This window comes from Vombatus ursinus, unplaced genomic scaffold (assembly GCF_900497805.2).
Source record: "Vombatus ursinus unplaced genomic scaffold, bare-nosed wombat genome assembly UNPS02010219.1, whole genome shotgun sequence".
NCBI classification, from domain to species: domain Eukaryota; kingdom Metazoa; phylum Chordata; class Mammalia; order Diprotodontia; family Vombatidae; genus Vombatus; species Vombatus ursinus.
In genome coordinates this window covers 7,441,329-7,459,874 of record NW_020949997.1, presented here as the reverse complement: position 1 = coordinate 7,459,874, position 18,546 = coordinate 7,441,329, and the positions used below count along the sequence as shown (strand labels likewise).

The 18,546-nt window shown below is 37.1% G+C and overlaps 1 protein-coding gene and 1 long non-coding RNA gene across 12 annotated transcripts in view; one reads left to right on the top strand and one right to left on the bottom strand.

Annotated features, from left to right (window-relative positions):
* LOC114037096 overlaps positions 1-3,003 on the top strand; it is an 813,500-nt gene extending 810,497 nt beyond the window's left edge. For all 5 annotated transcript variants that reach the window (XR_003568412.1, XR_003568414.1, XR_003568416.1 and 2 more), the window contains one exon: positions 2,919-3,003. This is a non-coding gene — a long non-coding RNA (uncharacterized LOC114037096). The remainder of the gene's footprint in view (positions 1-2,918) is intronic.
* The window catches only part of BCL2L11 (BCL2 like 11), a 53,451-nt gene continuing 35,150 nt past the window's right edge, over positions 246-18,546 (bottom strand). For 6 of the 7 annotated variants that reach the window (XM_027853913.1, XM_027853907.1, XM_027853910.1 and 3 more), the window contains 2 exons: positions 6,671-6,762; positions 246-4,506 (listed from right to left, as the gene is read on the bottom strand). In XM_027853913.1, coding sequence (XP_027709714.1) covers positions 4,269-4,506; positions 6,671-6,762 — 330 coding nt within the window. In that variant the 3' untranslated portion in view covers positions 246-4,268. The remainder of the gene's footprint in view (positions 4,507-6,670; positions 6,763-18,546) is intronic. The other variant, XM_027853912.1, reaches the window with a different exon arrangement.

The following is an 18,546-nucleotide window of genomic DNA, read 5'->3' as shown; positions in this document are numbered from 1 at the left end:
TGAATAATGAATCTGGTGAAGTAGTTAGCATCATTCAAATTCACAATGTACCATTGGGTTGGCACTAATTATTATAATCATAATTTCAAATAGTACAGATTTGAATACATGTGCCCACTTCACAGTATTCATTATTCTAATTGAGACCTAGATTTATGTACAACCAAACATAATTCCAATATACAGTTTCTCCACCCTACCCTCATTTGATTAAATTAAGCCAGTCAATCCATACTACACAGGAAAACTAGTTGAAGGTTTTATTTATATAAAATTCATTATTAAAGAACATAAAAGACTGAGTTTTTCCTTAAAAAATCTGCAGTTATTTACAGCAGTATTGCACAAGTAAAGTGACAATTACCCTGTCAAAAATTCATCAGTGCAAAACACAAGTAAGCCAGGGAAATTGCAATAAAAATGCTACATATGCTGGGTCCTATGAAACAAAGTAAGTGATTAATCAGTCTAAGTTACAGATCAGTGCTATGTACATAACGGTACCTGATGAGTTTGTACACAGTATTAGTGGTCTTGAAACCAGGGTACAAAATGTTTACAACCTCTGAAATCCAAAAAAAAATACCTAAGTAGTCAAGTTATTTACATGAGAACTTGAGGGTGCTTCTTGTGTAAGGAAATGTGTGCATGTGTAAATATCAAGTTACACAGCTGATTTACCTGTGTGCATGCACTAAAGCTCCCATATATCATGTGTATGAGTGCTGAGTAATTGACACACATGTAGGCACCAAGCTAAGCTGCAAAAGCAGAGCTTTTTGCTTGTTATATATGGAACCTATCAGTAAATACATTTTCTTAAAATGTTCACAACTTAGCACATCCTAATAGTCAATTAAAGATTTTTCATTTGGACTCAAAAATAATCTCTTTTGAGGGAAGTACAAATTAAACCAAGGCCAAACTAATAGGAATATAGAAATACTGTGGATTACTATTCCATTGAGGGGCAGGCAGGATAAACCATGTTCTAACTGCAAAGTAAACCACACAAGGAAGATTTTAAAACAAGGGAACTTATACCCCCATCAGCTTGCTACCAGTGAAGTGGCTGGGGGTGGGGTGGGGGGTGCGACAAAGTAAAAAGACAAAAACACAGGATCTTAGTCTTGTTTCCTTCCTAACAAATGAAGGAGAAAAAATGCCAGGGGAACCAAGCACGGTAGTTGATCTTTTGTCCGCTTATCCCATGGATCCCAAACTTCGGCAACCTTTATAATCTGATCATCTTTTTGTTTTTCTCAACACTGACAAATCAGTGGCTGTAAACTTTTCCCAAATGCTAAATATATTTATACCTGAAGATGGGACTTAGAGCAAACATAATCTGCTATGGTTTACAACTGCAACAGCTTGGCTAATGCTTTGAGTAGATTCCAGCATTTGGCTATTATCAGCTCCCTCAGCGCTAAAAACCACAATCGGCAAAGCCTAAAAGTTTAATAAAAGTAAAATGAACAAGAATGAAGTCTGGAGGACCACAGTAGAAAAACCATACCGACAGCACTGAAAGAGACAGTGCGTTAAACTGATCAATCACTCCTTCTGTGTTAAAGCAGATAATCTTGGGGAGGGAAAGGGAATGCATAACTTTACAAACTTGAGAAATTAAATAAGCAGAAAATAAATATACAATATTCCTACAAGTTACAGCATTATGAAACAGTAGAACACATTACACAGAAAAGAATCTACATATTTACAAATGCAAATTCTAAAAAAAAAATAAGAGGTTTAGAAAACAGTGATTTTTTACTTATTTACAAAATCTTACAGAAAGGACAAAAGAACCACACACAATTGCACACAGACATTTGGCTCAGTTGATAAGATAAAGAAAAGATTCCTAAGCTAATAAATATTTAAGTATTTACAATAAAATAGAAGAGGGGTTTAAAGGGAGGGAATGAGGGGAAATTTTTAGACAAATTTTTATGTCAGAAGAAATTTAAACTGGTTTCTCCACAACCAAAGAAAATTCTTCATAAAGTTTTGGCAGGATAGAAAAGATATGTAATCTGAAAAATTCATCATGAAATTATTTTGTATTTGCTTATTGCATTTCAGTGTTATGCCATGGGAGACTTACTACAAACCCAACATGGGTAGAGGTTGTCAAGGCACAAAATCTGTATTGTTTTCAAAAAGTGGAACGAGTTCTTTCTTCAAAAAAAAAAAAGTATACCCAAGGTATACTCCTGCAGGAGGCATCGTGATCTCTAAGAGATACAGTACAGAGAAATGTATTTTTCTCTCAAACTCATGGTGCCAACATCCTGTTCTTTACTGCTTCCATAATTCATAGAATTTTTCTAGCTCCTTATTAGGCTTATTTACATTATCAGCCTGAAGCAATGAAGGCAAACCTGCTGCATACAATGCTTGAGGTAAATGTACAAGAAAGGACATGAATCCCCACTGGGGCACTGAACCAGCAGAGCCTTACAAAAATGTCCTTTTATAAATTGCATTGCTTCCAAATCCCAGGGGAGATGTATAGTTAAAAGAAACAGAAGTAAAGTGCTCCAGTTGTAGAAATTAGCAAATGACCATAGATATCCAAGTAAGGGATTCAGGTGGAACCAAACATCTTTGGCGTGTCCAGCAAGGTACACAAATTCTAATACTTTGTTACAGTCTCTGTTCATTCTCACAACCAATTGACAATGTGACCTTACTAAATAAGGTTTCAAGACTAATTCAAGAAACCACAGCTGAGATCCAACACAATTCTTATGACTGATTCCAAATCACTAAGAGGGAAAGAAATATCCTTCAGTGTAAGAGAAAGAAAAAATTCTCTGAATACATGGAAAAGATGGATATACCAAAAAGAAAAAGTGTATGTAATTACAAAACCACATATTCAACATATTTTTTCTTCAATTGTTAAGCAGAATTACAGGAACACTGGATCCTCTAAGGGGCAAAAGCGAATACAATAGCTGTTGGCACTGCTGAAACTTGACAATCCAAAAAGAACTTTGAAACAAAAAGTTGCTCAGAAGGCTGATTTTTCATCATGAAAAAGTTGTGGGGTTCATGAAACAGTCCCCCAAACCATCTGACCTCCCTCTCCTATTTGTGGATACACAATGCAAACTCCATGGACCTTTTTTCTTTGAAATCAATTAAAAATAAACAGAAACCTCTTTAGATTTACTCTGTGACTTTTCTAGTCCTGACTTTGTAGCAATTTCAAGATGTAAAAGAGTATCATCAGGAGTAGGATCACATCTAAGGGAAACTGCACCTGTCATGGAAGAGGCACTGATGACCGGTGCATAAAATTCATTTAAAAATCTACTTGTGAAACTAAAAGGTAAGGAGGAAAATGGCACTCAAAGGCTGAGAGATGGCTTGAGACATTAAATATATTGGAACATTTCATCATTATGCCCAATTAAATTTTTCTATGGTAATGGCGAAACCAGAATTAAACCTGTACTTCCAAAGGAATTTGAGTCGGAGGATATCAGGCATCATAGGTTAATGAGATTCTAAATAAAATCTCACTGATAAGTCTTTTGAAACTGTCAAGTGAAGGAGCTTCCTCCAATCCCACCTCAGCTGGCAAGGCATTTCCTGTTTAGTTATATCATCGGGCAATCAGGACAACTGGAGACTCCCCAAAGAAGATAGAGAGTGCTTGAAGGTAGCCTCAAGTTTGACCCCTTGGACAGTCAATTGGCCACAGATGCAAATAAATTTAAAGAGAGGTTAGGTATTTACAAAGGGAGAAGCATGTTGGTGTAGGTTGACAACCTACCCCTTTTTAACCAGCTCCATTTTATTATGCTGATTTTGGTATAAAGATAGTACAGACTAAAGAGGACAGAACAACAGGGGAGACACACTTCTCCCAGCTGAAAAGAAAAGAGAAGAAAAGAAAACTGTACAATAATCCCCCCAAAACAAACTAAGGCAGCTTACAAATTATTAGCCGGCTCAGTTTCCACTGCAGGATATATACACATCGTCCTCTTTTGAGACTAAGCAACAGGTTCTTAAAATTTAGTACAAAAATCATCCATGAGTTTGTCAAAAAGTTTCCATTTCCTTTTTGAAAACTTGTTTCTTCTTATTAAAGAAGCTGAAAAACACACCAATGTAAACACCACTCTTGCATAAAGTCCTACTTCAAAGAATGGTGATTGATACATTTAAAAAAAATCCATCATCTACATTCACCATGAACTCCCTTTTATAAAATTTTGTTAAGTGATGAACAAAATCCACTTTCAAGTTCACGTACAGGTGTCTTCAAAAATAAGGAGTCCTACTGCCCCTCTGTCCTTTACGGAAAAAACCTGTTGATTGCATAGTAATGATATGAAGATGACTTGTAGCAAGTAAAAAGTTTCTGTGCACTCCTTGCTTCTCAAAGAAACATCACTGCATTCTCCAAACAAGGCGGATGATGTAACGTAACAGGCGTAAAATAACCATTTGGTGATCCGCTTGATAGTTATTATCCAAAAACCCCTGCAACAAATGGAGACAAACCATTTAGTATTGTACCTTTTTGATACAGAATGATTTAATCATCCCCTCCTCCATTTTAAACAGTCTGAAAGTTACACTTAGAAGATCTACTATAATATCAAAGTGAACGCACTGATACTTTCTTCCCAGCAGTCATTTCTACTTTTTGGTTAATAAGTTTCCTCCTCAATAATAAGGTGGTTATTAGGGAACGAGGAGCGTATATATGCAACACAAGTGTAAAAGACAGAAAACCCACTAGAGCCCATAATTTTTTCCAGGGGCATGTATTACCATCATGTTCTGTCCCTCTTATGTCAATTATGACAGTCCAGGCTCAGAGTGTTATAATGGGGGTGGGGAGGGAGAGAAATTTAGCCGGTGGAAGACAGAAATTTCTCTCAATTTACCTGGGGTAAACTTCATTGCACTGGGACTCCAGCCTTCCCAACCTCTCAATATTGCTCCATTAAATTCTTTAGGGAGTCCCAAGCCCTAGCATGAAAAACCCTGGTATAATTTAATGGGGTTTATAACAGATTAAAGAAAAGGGGATAGAAGACAGAGAAAAGAAGAAAAAGTAACTTATGGTATGTACTGAGTATAATTCTATCATTGTCAAAATTGTTGACTCAAAAAAAAAAGTTTCAGATTCCCCCCAAGGGTGAATTCTGGTAGCTATAATTTATTTAAGAAACCAGTGATTTGGTGTAATTTGCCCTAAGAAGCTAAATAAAGTTACAGACAATCTGTGCCAGAACTAATGAACTAGTGAACCTCTAATTGCTCTCAAGTGACTCCACCTGTATAAACACTGTTTGGTCAAGATTGGTGCTCAATATGAACAGAAAAGAAACATAAAGCTACCTTCATTCTTTCCCACCCCAAGGGAAAAACACTGCAAAAAAGAGCTTTTTTCATTTTTTCCAGTGATCATCATTTATTTCAATCTAAGAAACTCTGGAAGCATTCAACAACCTGTTAGAAATGTTAGGGAACATGCAAAAACTATTTTAAGGTTTCCAGAGGCAAATTTGGGTCTTCCAGGGTACCTTCTCCCCTGGGTTGTTTCCACTTTGTAAAATAATTATGTGTTGATAAACATGTGTCTTCACATGCAAATGCAATCTACAGGTTTCATTGTTAAAAGTATGAAATCTGGCCATTTCCTCATTGGGTAACCCCAAGATGAAACCTAGAATTATCTATACAAAGATAATAAATAAATACTCTCTTCTTTATTGCACCAAGTGAAGAACATTCTTAATTAGACCCTAGAGATGGTTTCTTTTAAATGACTCCAATTCACTGTCACAGAACTCACCCTTGTCTTCCACTAGATAGAGTAACTATTCTTAGAGGGTAGTGAGCACCTTTCAGATTTAAAACAATGCAAATCCTACACCAGCTGCAACTGGATTTTCTTTCTCTAAACTGTTTACATGAGCTCTCAAACTCTAGTTTGACATAATGGGATTGTGATAAGGCCTGGGCATTTCCCTTTTGCCTCTCCCTAACAAGATGGGAGGAAATCACTTTATGTATGCAATTCCTGTAGAGGCACTCTGTAACCACAGTCTATGATTTTTATCTTTCTGCACACAAGATTGCTTTGTTTTGATTTAACTTTCAAAATTACATTGCTTTTAGTATGTGAGAGTAATTTGATGGTAGGTTAATTTTAAGTTGAAATGAATATTAATAGGCTAAGAGAGACACTTAGTCAAAGTAAAACTAAGATTTACTATAAACTAAGTTTGAACTCACTGATAATCTCAAAACACTCATTTGAAGATAGGAAATGTCTGAGTGAGTGAGTTATTATGCCAAAGCTGTCCACTGTCGCACTGCTAAAAAATAAACTTATTTGATACAATAGCTAAGAATTTAATTCTGCTACTAAGCAGCTGATTTGTTTCTTTATGGCCAGGAACAGCCAATCAACAAAACATCAGCACCTGTCTCCAAAACAAGTGACTCATTATAAGAAATTATAATAACAATGGTTCATATTTATATCATGGTTTGCATTGTGTTCAAAGTGCTCTCTCATTTGTTGTCTTATTTGATCTTCACAATAATGAGATGGGGAATATGTATATTGATGCTATAGCTCCATTTTACCTGTAGCAAACTGAGAATCCAGAGAGACTAAATGACTTGCCTGAGGTTACACAGCTGGCAAAAGTAGCAGAGCTGGGGCTCAAAGCTGACTTCAACTCCAATCCCAAAGCTCTTGAAACCATGCCACACTGCCTAGATTAACAAAAATACTGTTACTAAAAGAAGACTTCATTTCCCAATAATCAGTGTTCAAAAGGAGAAAAATAATTTTGCTTATACTTAAAGAATAGTGGGAACAGAATGATGGCTGAGTTCAAAGGTGATTAAGGAAATCAATTTCAAAAAATTTTCCTCTAAGCCATAGCAGTTTCTGATCTCCATTTAGTGTTTTGGGGCAACAAATGTGCTCATACAAAATAAATACATGCTGTTTCTGAACAGTCCTAAAATTCTCAAGGTTGCCATGTTGAGAGTTTTAAAAACAAAAGATAGTAAATTTATATACATGGATTTGATGAAAGTGAGTATAAACAGGACCCCAAAAACATTGCAAGTAAAGGAATATGATATAATCAGGAAGAAAATGCCAATACTTTCAAAAAGAGAAACACTAACCAGACAATTTAAAACCCCTTAAGCTGGTTCAATATATAATTATGTTTGGACAGGATTCAACTTAGGAAATAACCACTTTCAAATCAAAAACACTTACCAGCTCAGAAAATCCTTGATGGATAGCTAGCACAACTGGTTAAATTTGCTAGCTATCTAATATTTAAGATCCTTACTAACATGACTAGATGGTAAGCATTATGGGGGGAGGTGGGAAAGAGAAGACCACACCTATGATTTCGTCACTCTAGGAAACTCCTGGTGTAGAAATTCCTTCCACCACTGCAGACAGGTAACTCATCTGTAATTTGCAATCTTCAAGAGCTGCTTGAAATACTGAAAAGTGTCTTATTCCTAGTAATACTGGTTTCATGGTCAAAAAAAGGGACTTAAGCCCAAGTCTTCCTGACTCCAAGGCTGGGCCTCTATCTTCTATGTCAGTCTCTCACATGAATTATATAGCTTTTAAACTTATTATACCTGGGCTAGTTAGCATAGTTCCTATACTCCAACACTGACAATGTGGATGTGGGTACATACTTAGGTACACCTAGGTACAGAAAACAAAACAAAAAAAAGACCCTAAGATGTCATTCTTATCATTAACAGGAACTGAAATTTCTGTTCAACTGGGTTAATGGATCCTTAATGAGGAATCATTGTCAAGAAAAAGAAGTTGGTTATATTTACTTTTTATTTCCTAAGACTATTAATTTCCTGGGAGTTTTCTTCTTTAAATGTACTAAGAGAAGTTGTATAAACAAACGTATAGACAAAAGTGTAATCTTCTTCCTGAATATACAAAGAGGTGAGGACAGGGGAAAGGGAACATAAATACATTTTTTGGAGAGGCAAAGTTAAATATATAATTTGGTGGGTACTTGAAAGTTTCATATCCACATGCAGTTTTAAGATTTTTAGTCTATCCACAAAGAAAAAATAAATTAGGATAAAACAAAGTAAAAAGGAAATAAAAGAATGAGCAAAAATACTGAGGGAATGGTCACTGCCACCTGATGTATGATTAAAATGGCACTAAAAACATTAGAATTTCACAGGCTGACCAAGGCCTTTCTTTTCCTATATAGACCAAACATTTCCTAAATTATGTATTCACAGACTAATCCACATTAAACTAAAAAAGCTAGCTGTAATAAATTAATTTTGTCAGTGGATAGAGCACTGGCCCTGAAGTCAGGAGGACCTGAGTTCAGATCTGACCTCAGACCAAACACTTGACACTTACTAGCTGTGTGACCCTGGGCAAGTCACTCAATCCCAACTGCCTAACCAAAAAAAAAAAAAAAAAAAAAAAAATTTGTTTGTATGCCATCCTTCACATAAGTAGAAATGCTACATACCATACTAATATTTTCTTTTTTTTAAATTTATTTTCATACTAACATTTTCAAAGGCTGAATTGTATCACTGCATGAAAAAATATAATACTGAATGAAAAACACAAAAATTTTAAACTCCATTTTCCTGTTTACTGACTAAAATAATGTGAAAGAACAAATAAATAACTTGAGGCTTTCCTTCGAAGATTAATTATCTGAAATTTACATATCTTTTCTCTACCACCATGTTTCATCCCTCCTTACCTTAAGATCAATTTAGTCCTTTATCCTTTAAACTAAAAAATGAACACGTATTCCATCAGACTTTATTAGCTTTCCTCTTTGGTCCAAATTAATGGTTCTCTGAGATTAGTACAGAAAAATTATACTATCTATGGTTTTTCTGAGTGAATAAGCAACATTAATAACACAGACTAGATAATCAGGAAGGCATTTTAGTCCTCTTTCTGGCCCAGACCTACCAGCCATCATCCAAGAAAGCAACCTCGATGGAAATGAGGTTGGGCAACTGTTTCTCAGGGGGCTGCAGCCCTTACCTCCTCAATACCCATGGCTACAAGACCCAGTTCTTATCACTAAAGTCTTTGGCAATGTCAAATGATTCAACATCAGAAACGGGTATGATTATTGGTAGAAATAACAGTAAGAATTTGATTTACCATCTGCTTTGCCGCTGCCCCTTAGGACAACTCGACCCTTTCTATACTTGCAAATGAAATCCATGTGTTGTTGCCTCCATTAACTTGTGAGCTCCTTGAGAGGAGGAATTATCTTGCTTTCCTATGTGTATTCCCAGCACTAAGCATAGTGCACCTAGTAAGCAATTAATAAATGGCTGATTCATTTATTCATTTCTCTTGCCCCCTAACTCATTTACTATCAGTCATACTTACTTGCTCCCTATTTGCCTCTTATAGTACAGCTATCTTTTTAATATATCTATCCTCTCCCCAACTTCCCTGTAATAAACTGTCTGGAAGAGTACTTTAAATTTAGGAGGACCTCAATAAATGTTTCTGGATTGACTGATTTAGTGGTAAGAGGCTAGTTGATGAGATGTCCTTCAATTCTTTACAGAAGTAATACTAGCCACCCTTATTGTAAGGAACTCTATGGGAGCTTACTGATTATAGAATAAGAGCTGGCAAAGACCCTTAGGTCACATAGGAGGAAATGAGGCCTTAGAAAGATGGAATGACTTGCCCCAGGGAACTGAAGCAATAACTAGCAGGGCCAAAATTCAAACCCAATTCCAGCGCTCTTCCCACTGTATTTGGCTGCCTGCCTAAGAGGAGCACAGCTAACAAAGCCACCTCCTACTTTGGATCAATGTGTCTTTTGATCTTAGGAACTTGGGAACTTTTTGACATAATTGAAGTCAGTTGAGGGAATATCAATAAGGTTGATGTGAGCAGATATTGCCAGATGGAGAAAAAGACCAAGAGCTTAAATTACTACTCTGAGTTAAAGTTTTTCATATTCTAATGAAATAATCTCTGCACTGAAACTGTTATGACTACAGGAGCTAAGTTCCCCAACAAGGACTTAGGCCAACACTCTGTAACAAAATTGGAGATGATGGCTTGATCGACTAGTAACAAATTAAACCTGGTGCTGTTTCAGCTAATGGGACCAGGCAGATTCTTGGTCAAAATGGCTCAAAGAAAGGCCTGAAAATCCAAACTCTAAATGCCACCAAGTTATTCTGTGTCTCTCTGAGGAAGTAAAGCATTACATTCTGAAAAGCTTTCACAAGGTAGGAAATTCTTTAGGGGAGTTGTTGCTTAAAAATTAGAAATAAATCTCCTTATAAACTCACAGGTGACTAAAGCACAGCATTCCACTCCACCCAATCCCCACCCCCTTATTCACAGCTCCATTGTGGTAAGTTAAGGGGAACTCCCCAGAATAGGGTTAATTGGCTCCTGTTATATTTACTTGGAACTTGTAACTGAAAGACAGCCACCAATAAGTAGTAGTAGTAAGAAGGATTTGTTGGGTGTGAAGTGGGAACATGGAAATCATAAATAAGAGGTATGAAGGAGAGTTGAATTTGCTGTTGTCCCACTATAATGCTCCTTAATCACTGACAATGTGATATTAATACTAAACATTACTGGTATTTTAACTGTTCCAGAAACTCTACCACAGTGGATACTGCTAAAAATCAGTAACTCTAGCTTAGTACATTTATAGGCAAAGTTATTAATTCTAACATTCCCCACTTTATATCTTATTTTCAAGCTTAGTTTTCTGTTACTGACATGAGGTCAGTCAATCAAGTATCAGGAATTTAACTATACTAATTTACGCCCAAATAACCAAATGAAAACAACATTCTAAAGCCCAATCCAGGGAAGCAAGTGCTTAGGCAACAAAATAGGCCTTGACACACGGAGCTGCTCTTTACAAACCAGTTATGATAACTATGGATTCTGTATAGCTTTCATATAAATAAACTTGTCTCTCAAAGCTGTCCAAAGTACACACATTAAGACATTCTCACACACCCATACAAAAATTGTTGCTGTTGGTCACTGAATCAAGTACACATACAACTCTGAACAAATGCTTAAGAAAACTAGATTAACATAACATGGAAAGAAACTAAACATACAGAAATTTTAGCTCCTGAAAGGAACTTGGTTTCACGATAAAATTAGGTTAACAATCAGACTTGTGAAGGTAAAAATTAAATATAACCATCAAGTGAATTAAAAGCTCTAGAGTTGTAATCCTATAATCTTCTGAGCCTCAGTCTCTTCATCTGTAAAATGGTGATAATAAATATATGTACTATCTCACAGGATTAAAGAATCTACAAGTTGGAAGAGACTTCAGAGACCCTTTAAGTCCAACTTGTACATGAAAAATAACTCTCTGGGAATCTCTAGCAAGTGGTTATTTAGCCTCTGTGTAACAGCCTCCAACGATTAAGAAACCTCCTGAGGAAGCTCATTACATTTTGCATATCTCTAATTTTTGGCAAAAATTTCTTTATATTATGCCTAAATCTGTATCCCTGCAATGTCTCCCCATTATTCTGAGTTCTGTTTTCTGGAGCCAAAGTAGAAGAATCTAATCTTTCTTATATTTGACAGCCCATAAAACACTTGAAAACAGCTTTTATTCATCCCTACCCAAGTCTTTTCTGCTGCTAGACAAGCTTCCTAAAAGGTGGTAGCCTAAACGAAATTTAACATTCTAGATGTTGCATATTTTGGGCAGAATGCAGAAAAACTACTACCTTCCTAGACCCATGTACTACTGTTCCCTTCATACAACCTAAGAACACATTAGATTGATTAGATTTGGCCTACTGTTCTAGGGCCTGTCAAGAACTTTTTGGATCCTTATTTTGTCACCCGAAGTTAGATATCCCTCCAGCCTTTTATGTAAACAGCAAATCTGATGAAATATGCCACCTATGTCTCTACCCAAGTCAATGATAAAAAAGCTTAACAGAACCATGAAATGTTCTGACAAAACCATGTTGGCTCATAGTGATATCTGCTTCTTTTTTTGGATATTCACTAACTGTTTAATATTATGTTCTACAAATTTGACAAAATTTGAAGCCATACTCTTTGGTCTCCCTTTGCCAGCAACCTTTTGCATCATTCTCCAAACTTTCAAAGGTGGTCAAGAGTGGTGTAGCAATCTTACCTACTAGTTCTTTCAGTACCTTAAGAAGCAGCTAAATATCCCCTGGCCAGCCAACTGATCTCTATGTGACTCAGTCCAACCTTATCATCTTCATCACCTTTTTCTGGACATACTTCAGCTTACCTATATGCTTTTCTCTGAACAGAGTACAGAAAATTCTCACCCCCCTTGCTCTGCACACTACATCTTTCACTGTAATTTAGGACAGCATTAGGCTTTTGGGGGGAAATTATATACTCTTTGGCTCCTCTTCCTCCATCTTTATTATGGATATTCAGGGATAATTTGAAAGATCCCCTGACACATAAACTCTTCTTTGAGGTCTGACTCTATGTATACATAGTTATGTCAAGACAAGATCAGTTCTACTATCTCATATCTATAGAACGCTCTTAAAAAGGTGGGAAGCTCTTTGATAATGTTACCTATTTGATAATGTTACTATTATCCTCTAAAAGTCAGCAATGACTCCCAGTGGGTTGAGTGGTTTTAAAAAAAGAAATGCTTTTCCATGAAATGATTAAATATTTGTGTGTGGAGAACTATACAAGGCTCTAAAGGAGATAAAGATATTAGCTAAAATACAGTTCTTACCCTTGTATGACTTAGTCTATTATGTGATAAGGCAAAAAGCCAGATAACCATACTTCACTAATGTCTGATTTTTATCAGCACTGAGTCAGAGCATCTTCTGACATAGAGCATTTTTTCTTGGCCAGGCCATGAAAATCCTACAGATCCTTTAAGATTTTATATCTGACTTATTATAACCCACACTTCAATCTCCCACCTCCAGGTCTCTTCCTAGACTGTTCCTTTATTTCTTGAATACAATTCATCCCTATCTACATACTATGATCTTCTTTCATTGCATCATTCAGGAGTTAGCTATGTTAGGAGGCCTTTCTTGATTTACTCTAGCTATTAATGCTTTTTATTTCTTGCAATTATTGTATATACACTTTATATTTACTGATCTATGTACTGCTGTATCCTCCCAGTAGATTCCAGCACAGTGCCTTGCATATTCTACATGATTAATAAATGTCTGTTGAATTAAATTACCCCGGGATATAGTATGTCTGGGTCAGGTGACTCGAAAAAAAAAATCAAGACCAGAAAGGGAAGAATTGAAGCCAAATAGAAGTTAAGAAAACCATTTTTGTTCTATATTCTTTTCAATCTATTTGCCCCACAGCAGGTACTAGAACTGTGATTCTGTGAGTATTGGAAACTTCCTCTACCAATGCAAGCTGGTACTTACTCTGCAACTCATAGTCACAAAGTTGCCTAGAGTATTAAAATGTTAAATGACTTGTCCTGGCTCTCACAGCCAGGATACATCAGAGATAAGTCTCCAGCTTATCTTGGCTCTGAATCCAGCTATCCATGACAACTACAGTACTTATCTGTTCTCCTTGACAGAGAAAATAGAAGCAAAACACAATTTGAGGTATACCTTTTGTCATCTGTTATTAGGACTACCAGTCTTATATGCTTTCTCTGGGCCTCTTTTTCCCCAATATAGTTTAAAAATTAAGAAATACCTTGTCGTGGTCTTGGGCATGCATTCCAAATAAACTTTGGCTTATTCTGAGCTTTTTCAACATTACTTTTGTAGGGCTGTGTCATGCCTTCCTATTTCCCTGTTATCTGTCTTTCTTTCCATCTTCTGTATGTGTCTTTTGAAAATCTAAGTTGGCTGAAGAGTCTCCCTGTACATAAATATTGGTCTCTTTAGACAACTTCCCCTTTTCCTCATCAGAACGAATTCCTTGCAGAATTTTAGGCTAACCTTTCCTATCTTTTCTCTAAACTCTCTGAAATATTATTTACCAAAATCTCAGGTGCATAGTAAGCACATTCAACTTTCCTTCTCTACCATAAAATCCAAGATGGAATAATCATAAGATTCTCATTCCCACTCCAATAATCAACTCCTTGTTGGTGAGAAGAATCAGATCCCTTATAGGTTCTGCTTTCTGAGGGAATGCAGTAACTTCCTAATTGGTCTCCCTCATTCCAGTCTTTCTCCTTTCTAATCTATTTTTTTGAAACACAGTTGCCAAAATCGTCTTCCTAAAAACACGTGTCTGACTATGCTACATCCTTGCTCAAAAATCTTTACTGGCTCCTTGTTGGATTCTCCCCTTGACACTAAAAGTCCATAAAGATTTAGCTCCAGTCTACACTTCTAGACTGACTTTATAAGACCCCCCTTCATTAAATGCTATTAGGGCCAAGTTGGTTAAACTGCTATTTTCTGAATTCAGTATTCTTTCTTCTCCCTCCCTGCTTTTGCACAGTTTATGGCCCTGTGCACAAAATGTCTCTAAACTGTTTCCTTCAAGGCTCGATTCTGGTGTCACCCCCTACCCCCAAGGGGAGCCTTTGATCTCCCAGCCAGGTCAGGGTCTCCACTGTGGGATTCCTCAGATTACCCTGCAACACAAGCTCCCTAAGGGCAGAGATGACTTTTCTTCTCATTTGAGTGTTTTCTATCCTATGTACAGAGTCTTGCACATTACTGGGATGCTCAATGGATCATGAGGGCAAGTCAAAAAATCATTAACAATCAAAGAGTATTAAGCATCTAGTATGTGCTAGTCAGATGTTAAAGTCAGCAAATGCAAAGATAGATGGTGCTGGTCCCTGCCTTCGAATACTTTAAAGTCTATCTGACAGAGGCAATGTGAACAGGTATCAATAGTGGAAAATGGAAACAAAAAAGATAGAAGGTAACCGGGGAAAGCACTGAGTTAGGAAAGACCTCATATTGAAGGTGGTACTGGAGCAGAGCAGTGAAAAAAAAGTAGAGCTTCTGAAAGTAAATCAGTTAGAGGAAGATATCCAGACAATGGGGACAAAAATGCAAAGGGCATATTGGGGCAGCTGGTGGTGCAGTCCACAGAGTGCCAGGGCCTACAGTCATAAAGACCTGAGTTTGAAAGCAGCCACAGACACTAGCTGTGTAACCCTAAGAAAATCACTTAATGGTTATCTTCCTCATCTATAAAATGGGGGTGATAATAGCACCTCTCTTACAAGATTGTATGAGAATCAGATAAGATATATGTAAAGCACTAAGCACAGTGCCTGGCACATAAGCTGGCACTCTATAAATGCTTGCTCCCTTCCCTTATTCCTAAAGTCATAAAGGCAGGAGTAAAAGAGTGTTTGAGGACAGTTGAGATTGGATCACAGAGGGGTATGGAAGGGAATTATGTGCAATAAGGCTAGAAAGGTTAAGTCAAACTTGTAAAGAGTTTTAAACGCCAAAGTAATTTATATTTGACCTTGGACGTAATAAGGAACCAGGCACTGGAGTTACTGGTGTAGCATGGCCAGGCTTATGCTTCAAGAAAATCAGTTTGGCAGACGTGGAGACCACTGAGGAGGCTACTACAACCGCCCAAGTGAGAGAGGATGAGGGCCAGAACCAAGTTAGTGGCTCTGTGGGTAGATGCTAGGGGATGGATGCAAGACGTGTTTACGGAGGTAGAAACAACAAGATTTGGCATCTGAGGACGTCTGGATTATTTAAGTCCCCTACCAGTACTATATAATGCCTCTATGCTAGACTTAGGCTATTTTCCAAACCCATCTATTTCTTCTTTCAGTTCAAGTAGTCTGTAGTATAATTCAGATGACTATTTTGGGTTTTCTTTTCCCTTCCCATCAGCTGATAAAGCAATAAATATTTGTTATACCACTGCTTTCACCTAGTATAGCTGAACACTTGGTCAATTGGTTTCCCAAATGTGCTAACTGACACAATAGATTAAGATCCAGTCTGTGGGCCTGAACTCAAGAATAATAAGTTTTAACAGGAAAGATTTCGAAGGCAATAAAGACACTGGCAGGGAGAGGGATGTGGAACAGGTATCTGAGGAGAAACAAAGCAGTGACTGCACATTTTTAATATCCATTCTCAAAACTTATGGCTTTCCGTATCAGAGAACCACAATTACCTATCTACCAATGCCTTTTACACTATGTATAAGGTCTTCTACACTTAATCTATTCTCTGCTTCTCCTCCCATCCCTTTTCTCCCCACTCCATGTTCTAGATAGGTGACCAAGAGTGTGTCATAGGCTGAATTGTTTTGTCTCAAATTGTGTGTACAGTGTTAGGTTTTAAGGCTAAATTTTTCAAGGGCATTTTGCCAAGAATTCAGGATATCTTGCTGCTCCCAATGACATTTTGTAGCTAGAATCACTAGCCCAATACTCTCTTAGCTTAAGGACACATGGAGAACATCCAGCTTGGTTGTTTCAGAATTCCCCTGGTGGAAGCCTCAAGAGGATACCACAACCTAAAAAAAATTCCAATATGAAGACCAAGTTTGACAGGTTCAAGAACAAGAATCAGCTTCAGCATCAAGAATGTTTAGCCAATTATTTTATAATACCTACTGATCTAAATCACTCTCTATTACCAAGCTATCAAGGATATATGCACAAGTAATAATATATTTGCCTGAAAATAACATGGAAATGCTCAATCATTTAATATAACAAAATGGCCTCAAAGAGTGACACATATATCCATAATTATGAAGCTGAGGATTCAAATCCTTAGGGGCTACTTAACGTATAAATTCTTTCAAGCTGGAATTGGCCTTTAAGAATTCCTTCTGAAGTAGATGTTGTAATTCCAGTTCAGAAGCATTTAAACTGGAACTGAACATTTACCTCAGAAAGATTTCTTAAAGGCCAATTTTCAAGTTGTAAAAGCCAAATCTTTCCTGCATAATTTTACCTCCTTCATTTAAGTAAGACTCATGTAGACTGAGATAGGTCTCTGGGGACTTTCCTTAAATTCAGACAACTGCTTAAAAAAAAACTGCTCAAGGGGCAGCTAGGTGGCGCAGTGGATAGAGCACCGGACCTGGATTCAGAAGGACCTGAGTTCAAATCCAACCTCAGACACATAACACTTACTAGCTGTGTGACCCTGGGCAAGTCACTTAACCCCATTGCCTAGCAAAAAAACAACAACAACAAAAAAAAAACCCAAAACAACTGCTCTGCAGCATCAAGTTCAATGGAATGACAGCTATTTCCCTGCCTTAGAAGGCAAGTTAACACCAACACCACCATCACCACCACCACAACAACAAAAGGGCAGGAAATAGCACCACCTGTGGGAAAACTCGACTGGTATCCAAACACCCAACTTGAATTCAATTATTCAGAGGTTGATTATCCCAGTTCTCAATTTCTTCTCCTTGCCTTTAAGCCATTTCTTAGCTCAACTGAACTTCTAGTATAGGAAGGGACACAAAATAAAATTTTAATCAGTTTGGTTACAGAGTTACAGCTCTAGTTAAGGGTTTGTTAAGTGAGGAGTCCCAAACTGTTGGCCACTGTGAGGTCTGAGGATTACTGAGACTGCTATCTCTCCTCTCCAATAGCTACATTTACTGTTGCTTTGGTGTTTTACTTTTCTGTGGGGCAGCATGGTGTAAATAATGAAAAGAAAAATTAATTTGAAGACCTGGATTCAAGTCTTTGTTGTGATACCTTACCAGGGGTGGAGAACCTGTGGCTTGGAAGCCACATGCAGCCCTCTAGGTCCTCAGGTGCAGTCTTTTGACTGAATCCAAGGTTTACAGAACAATAAGGGTATTATTCTGTGAAGTTTGGTTTCAGTGAAAGGGCTGCACTTGAGGACCCAGAGGGCCACTTGTGGCCTGGAGGGCACAGGTTCCCCACCCCTACCTTAGATAATTAAATCAATGAGCTTTAGTTTCCTTATCTCTAAAACAGAAATGATGTTTGTACAACTAATGGGAGGATCAAATGAAATAAAGAATGCAAAATACTTTGTAACTATAAGGTACCATATAAATTTAACATATCAATGCCACCCCCCCTTTAAACTGTAATAACCCTAGACTTTTTAATAGCATTTTTTGAGCTTTTTAAAAGTCTTTTTATTTGTTTAAAAAATTAATTTGTCAGGGTCAGCTAGGTGGCACAGTGAATAGAGCACTGGCCCTGACATCAGGAACACCTGAGTTCAAATCCAGCCTCAGACCAAACACTTGACACTTACTAGCTGTGTGACCCTGGGCAAGTCACTTAATAACCCCAATTGCCTAAAAAAAAATTAATTTAAATTTAAAAATAAAATAAAGATCTAGTCCAATACTCTTGACAGACCAGGAAATGGAGTCCCCAATGTATTCCCCTTGTACAAGTGATTTGTACAAGGTCATCTGACAGTACAACAGTTTTGCAGCCTGTAAAAATTCCTATACCGAGGACTTATTTACTACTTGGGCTTAGTAAATTGACTCCAAAACTTGAAACTATTGTTCAAAAACTGTAT